An 11,928-nucleotide genomic window follows, 5' to 3' on the forward strand; every position below is an offset into this window, starting at 1 on the left:
TGGGAAGCAGCCGCATAGCACAGGGAGATCAGCTCGGTGCTTGGTGACCACCTAGAGGGGTGGGATAGGGAGGGTGGGAGGGAGGGAGACGCAAGAGGGAAGAGATATGGGAACATATGTATACGTATAGCTGATTCACTTTGTTATAAAGCAGAAACTAACACACCATTGTAAAGCAATTATACTCCAATAAAGATGTTAAAAAAAAGAGAGAGAGAGAGAGAGAGACCCTTGGCTGCAAGCTGGTGGGCCTGTTCTCTACCCCTTCGGGACCCCAGCATCCTCATGGGCACAGAGGGTTAAGATCTCTGCCCTGGGGTATTTGAGAGGATCAGGGGAGTGGAAGCACAGCCTGTCTACTTCTGAGGACAGGGCACTCAGCTATCTGTATTATTCTTTCTCTTACCCTACTGTGTGCCAAACCCAGGGCACGCCTGAGAGAATCAGGCACAGCCCTCAGGTTGCTCCTGGGATGCAAACCAACCAGACAGTGACATGAAGCGTGAAAAACACTGGGGGCTCTGCAGAGGGCCTCAGGCAGCCACGGAGGGCTTCTGGAAAGAAGTGACACCTGAGCTTTGTTTTCTTGTCAATTAATATTTATTAGTCACGTGTGCCAGACCCTGTACTACCCAAACCAGGTGCATCACTTCATTCATGCCTCCCAGCACCTGTGAGGCAGGTACAATGATCATTACCCTCACTTTACAGATGGGGAAGCTAGGGTTTGGGGAGGAGAAGTCCCTTGCCCTGGTCACACGGATGGCACGCTCAGAGCCAGGTGGAAGAAGGTGGGGCGGGGGTGAGGCGTTCCGGGTGGAGGGGACAGGGGGAACAGCAGTGTCGGAAGCAGGAAGAGGCCGGGTGCTTGTGGGGCAGTGGGGCAGTGGGGCGTGGGTATTCCAGGAAGTTTGGCCAGAGCATAAGTGAGCGGCCAAGAGTGGTGAGAGCAGGGGCGGGGGCGAAAGGGCAAGGGCCTTGAGGACCTGTCTGGTAAAAGGGGCAGCAGGGAGCCATAGATGGTACTAGGCAGGGAGGCATCTGGTCAAAGGGGTGGTTTAGAAAGATAGTTCTGGGCTGAGAGGGCAATAGATCCAGCCCCTAACCCCGCCCTGATCTCATCTCCTACCACTTTGTCTCCCCCTCCACCGGCCTCCTCGGCCTCTTCAGTGGTCCTCAAACGCCCTAAGTAACACCTGCCTCAAGGCCTTTGCACTTCCCGTTCCTTGCCTGGAATGTTGTCTCCCGAGACAGTCATGTGACTTGCCCCCTCTATTCATTCTGTTTAAACATCACCTCTTTGGCTCATTTGGGACCTCCCTTCCCATTATTCTCAGTCCCCCTCCCCACTCCCCGATTTTCTTCATACTACTTAGTCCTCACACTGTATTAGGTAATGATTTGTTTATTTGTTCAATCACTGTTCGCCTCCCTCTCTAGATGGTCAGTGCCCTGAGGTTATGGTCCTGACCTTATTCACAGCTGGAACCCCAGCGCCTAGAAGGGGCCTGGCAGAATATATGTTCATTGAATGAACGAATGACAATTTCAGTTGATGTTCCTGGCACTTTCCCGCTCACAGCTTTCTTTCACATCCATGGTTCCCCTGGATCACTCTCAGGAATGGGAGGCTCAGAGAGGGTGAGATGCTTGTGCAAAACCACACAGCTCAAGCCCTGTCCCTGAGTCTCTCTGAGCTCGCCCTCCTCCCCTCATGGTTCAGGGTGTGTCTGGAAGACTCCAGTGCCTGTGGAGTAAGGAGAAACATCATCTCACACTGGAAGGAGGGAGGGAGGTCCCACAGGTGCGATTCCAGGGACTCAGGGCAGTAGGGCCTGAAAACTGCCAGGCTGGGGGTCCCACAGGCCTGAATTATTCACTGGGTCCCTGGGCAAGTCAGGTTTCCTCATCTGTAAAATGTACATTCCTGCAATAAGAACAAGAAGAAGACAAGCACATATCACTATAGGGTCAAAAGCATAGGTTCTGATGTTGGGCTGCCTCGTTCAAATTCCAGATCCCCACCTCCTGGCTGCATGACCCTGGGCAAGTTACATCACTACCCTGTGCCTCAGTGGTCTCGTTTTTAAAGTGGGCATAGCAATTTCCACCTATCTGACTGTGCTGGTGGAGGGTTAAATGAATTAATACATGACAGCATAATGCCTGGCCCATGATAAAAATTCAGAAGGTAGTAGTAGTAATAATAACAATAATAATGGAGAGCTCGTGGCTCTGTGTGAACTGAGCAAGATGGCACCCGGCACTGACCCCTAGTTGGTTCTCACTAACTCTTCAAGAATAACCAGCACTCAGACATCAGCCAGAGAGCTGTACCTCCCATTCACTCCCTCACCTGCCCCTTCATCCCCATTCTCCTGACCACCCGACCTCCCAGCCCACAGGTAAGCTAAGGCTTGTCTCCTCCATGGCTCAGAGTAGGAAGCAGGTTGGGAGCCATGGGGACTCACCCAAGGTCACATATAGAGTGCCAGTGGGGGCCCAGGATTCATCCTCCTCAGGAAGAGTCCCCTGACCCCTGCCCAACTAGCTCTGGCTTCTCTGTCATATGCTACTCTAACAGCCTAACCCTCACCTTGCAGATGAGTCATCACACCTGTGGTCATTTCTTTACGGTCTGCCTTCCCTGCAAGAGCCAGAGCTGTGCATGCAAAATTCCGTGCACCTGGGCCTGAATCAGAGCTGGTTCTCAGTAAATATTTATTGAATAGATGAGTGGATGGATGGATGGATGGATGGATGGATGGTTGGATGGATGGATGGATGGTTGGATGGTTGGATGGATGGATGGATGGATGGATGGATGGATGGGTGGATGGATGGATGGATGGATGGATGGATGGATGGATGGATGGATGGATGGATGGATGGATGGATGGATGGATGGATGGATGGATGGATGGATGGATGGATGGATGGATGGATGGATGGATGGATGGATGGATGGATGGATGGATGGATGGATGGATGGATGGATGGATGGATGGATGGATGGATGGATGGATGGATGGATGGATGGGTGAGTGGATGGATAGATGGATGGGTGGTTAGTGGATGGATGGATGGATGGATGGATGGATGGTTGGATGGATGGATGGGTGGGTGGATGGATAGATGGGTGGGTGGTTAGTGAATGAATGGATGGATGGATGGATGGATGGGTGGGTAAGTGGATAGACGGGTGGATGGATGGATGGATGAGTGGATGGACAGATGGATGGGTGGTTAGTGGATGAATGGATGGATGGATGGTTGGATGGATGGATGGATGGTTGGATGGATGGATGGATGGATGGATGCTTGGATGGATGGATGGGTGGATGGATGGATGGTTGTGGGTGGATAGGTGGGTAAGTGGATAGATGGGTAGATGGATGGGTGGGTTAGTGGGTGGGTGAATGGATGAGTAGCTGGGTGGATGGGCAGGTAAGTGGATGGATGGATGGATGGATTAGTGGACGGGCGGATGAATGTATGAGTAGGTGGGTGGGTGGGCAGGTAAGTGGAAAGATGGGTAGATGAATGGTTGGATGGATAGATGGATGAGCTGATGGGTGGATGGTTAAGTGGCTTGGTGGATGGATGCATGGGTGAATGGAGGGGTGGGTGGGTAGGTGGAGAGGCAGACTCCAGAGACAGTGCTCTCCCTGTCACATCTCAGTCTTTCACCATCATCTGAAACACAAGGAGGCTTTAATGGTCCCTGAGATCTAAAAGACACTCTAAAATCTTACGAGCCAAATGTACCTGACCTCAATGGTCTCGGTCTCTCCATGTATGAAATAGTGAGAACACGACCAGCCTGCCTCCATTTCCAGATCCCCAGGATGAGCCAGTGAAAGGACAAGTATGGCAGCACCTTGAAAACAGTTTGTACTGCAAAGAGCTCGTCAGAAGGTAATGTCAGCTTTGGCAAGGGCACCAAGGGCACTGATGTGAGGCGGGCCCCGCTGTGAGGCGGGCCCCGCCAGGCCTGCGCTGGGAGCGTGCACGGGGTATGCCCTGCTGGCAGGCACGCTGGCAGAGGGAACCAGCAGCCTTCAAGGCGCTCGTGCTCTCTGACCCAGTAATGCCACATCTTGGAATGGACCCTAAGGAGGTAATCGAGGATTCCCACAGGAGAATCCTTACGTACAAGGATGGTGGTTCTAGTATCATTGCAAAAGGGAAAGGTCATCTGGATAACGGAGCTCAGCCGGGCACAGCACTCTGGTGGAATACTACGCAGCTGAGCAAATGCAGGTGTTTGGAGACTGACCCTATGACATGCGGAAATGCTTGTAATAAAACAGTGAAAAAAATCAAGATAGGAAACTGCGTGTGGAGCAAGAGCTTATGCCTACTGGGGGGAAAGAGTCTGTTTTAGAGCATTTGCCTGGAACAAGTCCCAGACGGACACATACCCAGATGCCTGGTGATCTCTAGGCGGGGGAACTTTCTGGTCATTTTCCGTATTATCCTCATGGGGTCCAGACCAGAGGGGTGGCCTGGGTGGGCCTCCATCTCTGAACTTCTTTTCTTGGGGGCCAAACAGGGAAGCCCCTGCCCTCCCAGAAGGGGTGGGTGTCTAAGGTCAGGGGAGAGGGCAGCGATGTGCCCCCCTCTTCCCGGCAGTTTTGCTAGGAGCCTTGCTCTTTCGAATGTCAGGACGCATAAACCTCCAGGCCCTACTGCTGCTTCTAGGGATGGGATTATGGAGACATGCTCCCTTGTCTACTTTGCTGTCTCTCTCTCTCTCTCTCTCTCTCTCTCTCTCTCTATCTATCTATCTATCTATTTTTTTCTTTTTCTTTTTCAACCTTTCACATTTTCTACAATGCACAAGAACAACTTTGCTGACTGGGGAAGAAGCCAAGCCATAGTGAGCCAGCCAGGGGCGTTGGCTGGCTCTGCATCTGTCCAGACCCCCACTGCCCTCACGCCTCCGCCTGCACGGGGCCTGCTCCAACCTGCTGGAGTAGAAGCAAGAACCAGCGCTGGAGCCAACAGACAGTGTGGACCTGGCTCCGGGGCTCTGCGCCGCACCGCTGTGGGTCACGGAGCTCCTCGGGCCAAGACTCAGTTTCCCCATGTGTGCAGTAAGGACCCTCACACCCCCAACCCTTATTGGTAGGGTGGAAGGAAGGAATGAACCAGGGGTGGGGGGGATGAACCGGGGAGGGCACATCCTTCCTGACTCTCCCAGGTCTGGGGGAGACGTTTCCTAAAACCCCCAGGCTAGCGCGGGGGAGGAGGAAGGCACCGAAGGTTGGAGGAGGGGGACAATGGCCCTGTCCCTGTGGGATTCCAGGTAGCTGAACGGTAACAGCTCCGGGGGCTGAGGCTTGGGGTCCTGGGGAAACTAGAGCGGGGTCAGCGGACCCACCCCCTCTCCCCTGAGTGCCCGGGTCTGTAGAAGCCGGGGCAGCAGCTGATTCAGACAGAGACAGGATCAGGACCCCCCCATCAGAACATGGTCTGTGCGTGAATCTCTGTAATTAACGCTCTGCTGTCTCAATTTATGAGAAAATATATGACATGTAATTGCCTTTGTATGTTGGACACTCATTAGGAGAATAATAAATGTTATTATTTATTAATATGGTAATGAATCCTTCAGTTTTTTAAATTAAACATTAAACCGCTCACATATTAAATGTAAACTATGGGGCCCGGCGTTGATGGAGAGGGCTCCCCGGGGAAGGGCCGCCCGGCGCTCCCTCCGCAGAAATGAGCTGCGTGGCCCTTTAATGAGGCGCGGGGGCTGGAGGCGGCGGGGTGACGCGAGGACATGGCCGGCTCGCGGGGACATCCTGCCCCCTGCCGGCAGCGCGAGGCGCCGCGCGAGCTGCCCACCCCCGGCGCCCCTGCCGCTCTTTCCAGAAGCAGTTCATCCGCTCTGGCAGACAGCCCCCCGAGTCACGCATGAATTCCGCGGCACAAATCTATGAGGAGTGGGGTGTTTGGTGCTGGAAAAGCCTGCTCCCCTAAGGGAAAAATACAGCTCCTGCTTGCGTCAGGCTGGGGCAGGTCTCCTTGCTGTGCTATCAGCCCTAATCCCCGCTCAGCACCGGGGAGAGGAAGGAGCTTTTATCCCCACTTGACACGTGAGCAAAGTGAAGCTCAGAGATGTTAAACGACTGGCTAAGGTCACACAGCCAGAATCTGGTGGGCCCGGAATTCCCTCCCAGCTGTGCTGGGCGCCAAAGGCTGTTCTCTTCTCCTCCTGCCGTGTGGTCTTGGTGGCATTTGGGTTCCCAGGCTGGCCTCCTAGTGCCTGTTCCAGGCACACACACATGGTATAAATAAGGTAAGGCTATTATTTCCTGAGGGCTGACTCAGTGACAGGCACCCAGCCAGATGCTACCTCAAATGCAGAAGGCACGTTTCCGTCTGCCCATCTGACAGATGAGACTACCGAGGCACAGGAGGCCTTCAGTACTCGCCCAGCTCAACAGCAAGGAAGTGGTCATAGGGGTTAGAACCAAGTTTTGCCAAGTCCAGGGTCTGAGCCTGGCCTTGACCACTCCAAGGGCAGCCCAGGTTCTTCTGGTTCCCAGAAGAAGGAGGGAATACCCCCCACCCATGCCCAAAACACAGGGCACGGGGTCAATGGCTGCACCCTTGGCAGACACCTGAATTAAAGAAAATGAATCGTTATGGACTTAAGCCACGCGTGATGTGGTGCAGCGAGGTGGTTTCCAGCTCCTGCTATGAATAATGCTGCAGAGGGCCTCTTTGGGTTTAGGACTGTTTCCCTAGGAAAGATTCCCAGAAGTCAAACTACTGAACCAAGAGTTGGGACAGCTTTAGGTTTGGGATGCATGTTGCTCGATTGCCTTCTAATAAGTGTGTCCCAACTTACACCCATTTGGGGAGCCCCCAACCATGCTGGGCAGCCCCCAAGAGACAGCCTGTGACAGGTCCTGAAGCCCCCCCTTCCTCTTCACCCAGTCTGGCGTGATTCAGCTTCTCGGCTAGTCAGCCCAGATCTTTAGGGATGGGCACTGCCCCTTGAACCAGCCCGCCCCCCCACTCCCTCGGGGTCACAGCCACGGGTGGTCCCTAATCCCCTCACCTTGTCCTGGCCTTGCTCGATGAGGAACCCCAGCCCAATGCCATGCTGCTCTTTGGTCCTTGGACACAGCCCCCTCCCCGTGTTGACCCTCCCCTGCGTCAAACTTCAGGATTCAGTCCTTGGTGAGTACCTTCCCTCACCCCATCAGACTCTGCCCCTCAATCAGGTTATTGTCATAGCAACGCCATCGAGCGCTCATTATTCCCCAGGCCAGGATCTAAGGCTTCGTTACCCTAACACGTTACAGGTGAGGAGCCTGCCAAGTGGCCGAGCTGTGAGCTGACCCCAGGGTCATGCTCCATCCACTTGGGTCTCCGCTGCCTGGCCGGGCCCGGGCACAGATCCTCAGACATGCCCTGGCGGGGAGGCCCTCGAGCACACGCGAGGTTGGGTTCACTGCTGGAGCCCCATCACTCCTGCAGGGAGCTGGGGCTGGGACCCGCAGCGACAGTGTGCCTGCAGAGGGACTCACAGCTCCTCTCTGGACTGGCCGTGCCCAGACCCCGGGGTCTATCCCAGCTTCTTCCCACACAGCCTTCTGTCCCCCTGCCCCTGGGAGTCCAGGTCCGCAGTCTTGTCTCAGGCCCCTCTTGGCCCAGTATCTGCTCTGGGGAACAGTTTTCCTCGGCCTGATACGACTCTGTTCTCTGCCCCGCATCCCACCCCTGCCTCCGCCTGCCTGGGCCCCCCGTCGCAGGAGGGGGACAGACAGAACGTTCTGTGTTATTGCTGTTATCTCTGGGGCCCTCAGACAGCAGCTAATTTGTTTCAATCTTGCCCCTCCCTGATTGATCAATGCTTTAACCAGAGCGTTGTGTTACATGACTTGTTCCCATGGCAACCATCAGATAAACGCAGGAATCTGATGTGTCTGTTTCCTGAGCCAGATCTCCTCCTAAGAGCTCAAGGGAACAAATCTCCTTTCATATCCGCCGCTGTTTTCTGAAAGCACGGGATATTGTTCAGAACAAGTCATTTTTTTAAAAAATAATTAAAAAAAGAACTTAACCAGGTTTCCCAACAGATATAAAGTTGTTTCATAAGGTGCATCATACTTAAGAAATATGAAATCAGATTTTTAAAAAAAAACCTCTGACCAAGTTCATCTTTCTTCTGAGACGCTCTCCTTAGGAAATAAGCTGAAATCTGCAAACAGCTCTCTGCATAAAGATATCAGCCCCATCATTTATAAAGAGAAAAATTGAACACAACCTGAAAGTTCAACAGCAGAAGATTCCAATGAACTGTGGTTCACACATTTACAAGGATATTATTGAGACGTTTAAAATGTTACCTGGAAGAGGGAAGCCTGTATCGAATGATGTGAACTGAAAGAAACAGGATAAAAACTGTCTGCCCAGGAGACCATAATGAACGTAAACAAACCTCAACTCTGTGGTGGAAAAAAACACTCACAGAAAAACACACACCAAAACGTTGACAGAACTGTTTCTTGTTGGTGGGCCCGTGCTCATTTTTCTCCTTATTCACTTATTCAACAGATATTCATGGACCACCTGCTCGAGGCGCTGGGAGCACAGCAGTTATTGCTACTTCCTAATGTGTTTAATGAGGATGTGTTACTTTTTAACGGAAAAACAGTGTTGTTTGTGTTTTTTTTAAGCCAGGGTATATGTTTCATCCATCAGGCTGGCACGAAAAAAAAGATAATCTTTTCCATCCGCGAGGAGAGCTTGTGGGGCGGGGGGGGCGGGGCGCGGGGGGGGGGCGGCGGCGGCGGGACACAGGCCCCCTGCTGGCAGAAGTAGGACTTACACCTACCTATTTGGAGAGCAATTACCCGCTCCCCCAAGCACCACCAACAAAGGCCATCTCCACTTCAAGCAATGTGAGGGTGAAGCACCCCCAAGTTGATATTTATTTCTCTCCTGGGAGGCCTGAGCCCCAACGAGCCCCCTCTGCAGAGGAGGAGAAGAAAGTGCTAGAAACCAAGCACCGCCCAGAGTGTATCCTGCATGTTTAATCTCAGGGTGGGGAGGCTGCAGGGGGAGATGGGTTTGGGCAGATTCTCGGGGCTCCAGGCCACGACTTTCCGCCCCTCTGGCCTCAGTTTCCTCCTGTGCACAGAGGGCAATGACGCCTCCCTGGCAGGCTTCCTGTGAGGAGTACAGGAGGTATGATGTGGGACATGCCTGTCACACAGGCACCCAACCCCCTCCCCTGCCAGCAACTACGCCAGCCTGGCATTTTCTAGTTCTGATGTACAGGGTCTCAGGGAAAAGAGTTCCTTTTTATTCCCAAGGTTGCCCCCTTTTCCTCCAGTCCCAGATCCCAGGCCCACCAGCTTCCACCCCAAGCCCCTCTCCCCTCAAACCCAGACAGCAGGGGTCACCCCAGGGCCCACTTTCATGCTAAATTTGTTCAGCTGTTCCAGGGTATTTGAAAACTTATAAACCCGTTGCTTTAAAAAAAAAAAAGAAAAAAGAAAAGTCCCATCTTTAATGGGAATCCAATGTTTACTTAATAGTCCTAACTCATCAGCTGGAGGAATTTTCCAGATTTGAATGAAGAGGAGAGAGTAAAAAAAGAAAATTTTTTTTAATTAAAAAAAAAGATCACCTCTGATTTCTGATGGAACGTGCATAATCCTGGCTGGATTCTGGAGTTAGAGGCAGGGAGAAATGGGGCAGGGAGAGAGATTCTGGCTTCTGGGCCAATGCTCCACCCTGGAATTTGTAGGACAGCCTCCGGAGCCTGACTGCTTCAGGGTTGTGATTCGGCTGGTGTGAGCCTCAGAGGGGAACAGCGCCGGGGGCGGGGGCTTGGAGGACGGTGGAAAGAGAAGATGGTTCCTTCCGAATTTTCCAAGTCTGTTCCACGTAACTGCATGTCAAGGATGCAACCCAGGCAGGTGGGAGGTGCCAGGTGTGGACCTGACTTTACACTAGGAGGTGATGCGAGGCAGCGGAACGGGAGTGTGGGTCCCTCTCTGCCCTTCCTGGAGGGCTCTGGCACCACCCGTCCCAAGTCTTAAAGCCTTGCGTACCCTTGCACTCAGCAACTCCACCTCAAGGAACTGATCGCAGGAAATAAGTACAGACAGCCAGGACCACTTAGCTCCTCCAGGGTTTATTGCCGCAATCTCGTAAATGGTAAAGGGGACGAGCACCTAACATTCACAAGAGGGGCTGAGTTGAGCAAATCATGGTTCAGCCATACCCTGGAATATGAATAAAAATATTACCATAGATGGGTCCTTGAGAAGGTGGTCTCACTAAACTGTCCAGTGAGAAAAGCAGATTACAAAGCGCTATGGAATGTCGCCAATCGTGTTCAACAGAATAGTAGAGACATCGAAAATCTATATCTAATTTAGGCATAGGAAAAAGTCTAGGAAGAAATATGCCAAAATGTTAATGGCGGTCCCCTTTGACTGACTTCTCTTTTTTAATTCTCTGCATTTTCTGATGTTTCCCACAAGGAAGAAATGTATCTTTTTGTTTATTGCTGAGCATGGCCTGGGAGACAGACTGCCTGGGTCAAACCCTTCCTGTGTACCCTTGGACAAGTTACTTAACCTCTCTGTGCTTCAGTTTCCTCTCCTAAACAATGAGGACAGCACCCATCTCATGGACTTGCTGAGGTTAAAACAAAATGCTTAGCTCACTGCCTAGAAGATAATAAGTACCCCAAATTTTAGCTGTTGTCATTATTCGCTTGTTTTTCTACATATAAACATGTGACCGTGCTGGGTGCTGAGAATTCAGCAGAGACAGCTGAACTCCAGTAGAGAACAGACATTAAACCAGCACTCACCCACGATTAATTCGCTGCATTACGAGCAATGATTAATTCATTACAATGAGGAGCGATGCTGTACAGGCACTTCGAGAGCACTTACCAGGGGAACCTTGCTGAGGATTTTGATCATTATCTTAAGAGCAGTGGGAAGCCCGATACTGAAGGGTTTCAAGCAAGGCAGCGAGATCAGAAGTGTGTGGTTTAAAAACTCCCTGTGTCTTCCCCGTAGACTGAGAGGGACCCTGGGCAGGTGCCTTCCGAAAAGGCTGCTCTGGAGGTGTGGCCCAGGGAGAGGATGCTTTCTGGATTCCTCGGGACCAAGGTAGAAGGAGCGAAGTGGAAAGACTCCAGGGCCCTCGAGGAGGTGGTGTCGGAAAAACCGGGACACAAACCTTGAGTGACGACTTCCGAGTGGCGGTTGTGTTGCGGGGTGACCCCAGGCTTCTGACCTGATGAACTGCGTGGAGGGTTCCCAGCTAAAGGGGACAGCGGGGGAGGAACAGGTTTCAGGGCTGTGGAGTGTTGGGTTCGGGATACGCTGGGTTCGAGGTGGAGGCGTCCAAGGGGAGAGGTCCTGAAGGCAACTGCTTTGAACTTGGGATTCCACGAGAGGCCAGGTGCAATCACCCCTGTAAAAAAGAGAAACCCCAGGTTCTGGGGATGGTGACGTGCCAGAGCCCCTAGGACCGCGATCCCAAGCCAGTTGGTCGGGAAGAGCCCACCGGGGCAGGTGTGGCCGGGAGGGGGCGCGGGTAGGGCCCCTAGGATGAGGCGGGTCAGGCTCCAGATGCGCGGGTGCGGTGGCTCCGAGGGCTTCTCCCTCGGAGAAGGAGACTTCTAAGCCAAGGGGACTCACAGGGCAGCTCGACCCAGCTGGCTCCCTGCAGGTCCGGACCCCTCAGAGCAGGAGGCCTCCAAGGTGGGCATGTGGTCCACATTCCACCTGGCCCGCGACGCTGTCTCCAAAGCCCCCATCCCCTGCACGCCCGCGTTCACGCCGGGAATCGGCCTCTCTGCCCGCCCCGCCCCCCTCCTCTCCCACCCCTCCCCCCTCCTCTCCCACCCCTCCCCCCTCCTCTCCCACCCCT

At 53.1% G+C, this 11,928-nt stretch overlaps 1 protein-coding gene across 1 annotated transcript; it reads right to left on the bottom strand.

Annotated features, from left to right (window-relative positions):
• Nucleotides 1-2,746: 2,746 nt before the first annotated feature.
• Nucleotides 2,747-3,298, bottom strand: LOC114487146 (guanine nucleotide exchange factor subunit RIC1; the record flags this gene model as incomplete). The annotated part of the gene is made up of 1 exon (XM_028495773.1): nt 2,747-3,298. A coding segment is annotated over one exon (552 nt), but the record flags the coding sequence as incomplete, so codon positions are not given.
• Nucleotides 3,299-11,928: the final 8,630 nt, after the last annotated feature.

The sequence above is a fragment of the Physeter macrocephalus genome, chromosome 11 (assembly GCF_002837175.3).
Source record: "Physeter macrocephalus isolate SW-GA chromosome 11, ASM283717v5, whole genome shotgun sequence".
In the NCBI taxonomy this organism is placed as follows: Eukaryota; Metazoa; Chordata; class Mammalia; order Artiodactyla; family Physeteridae; genus Physeter; species Physeter macrocephalus.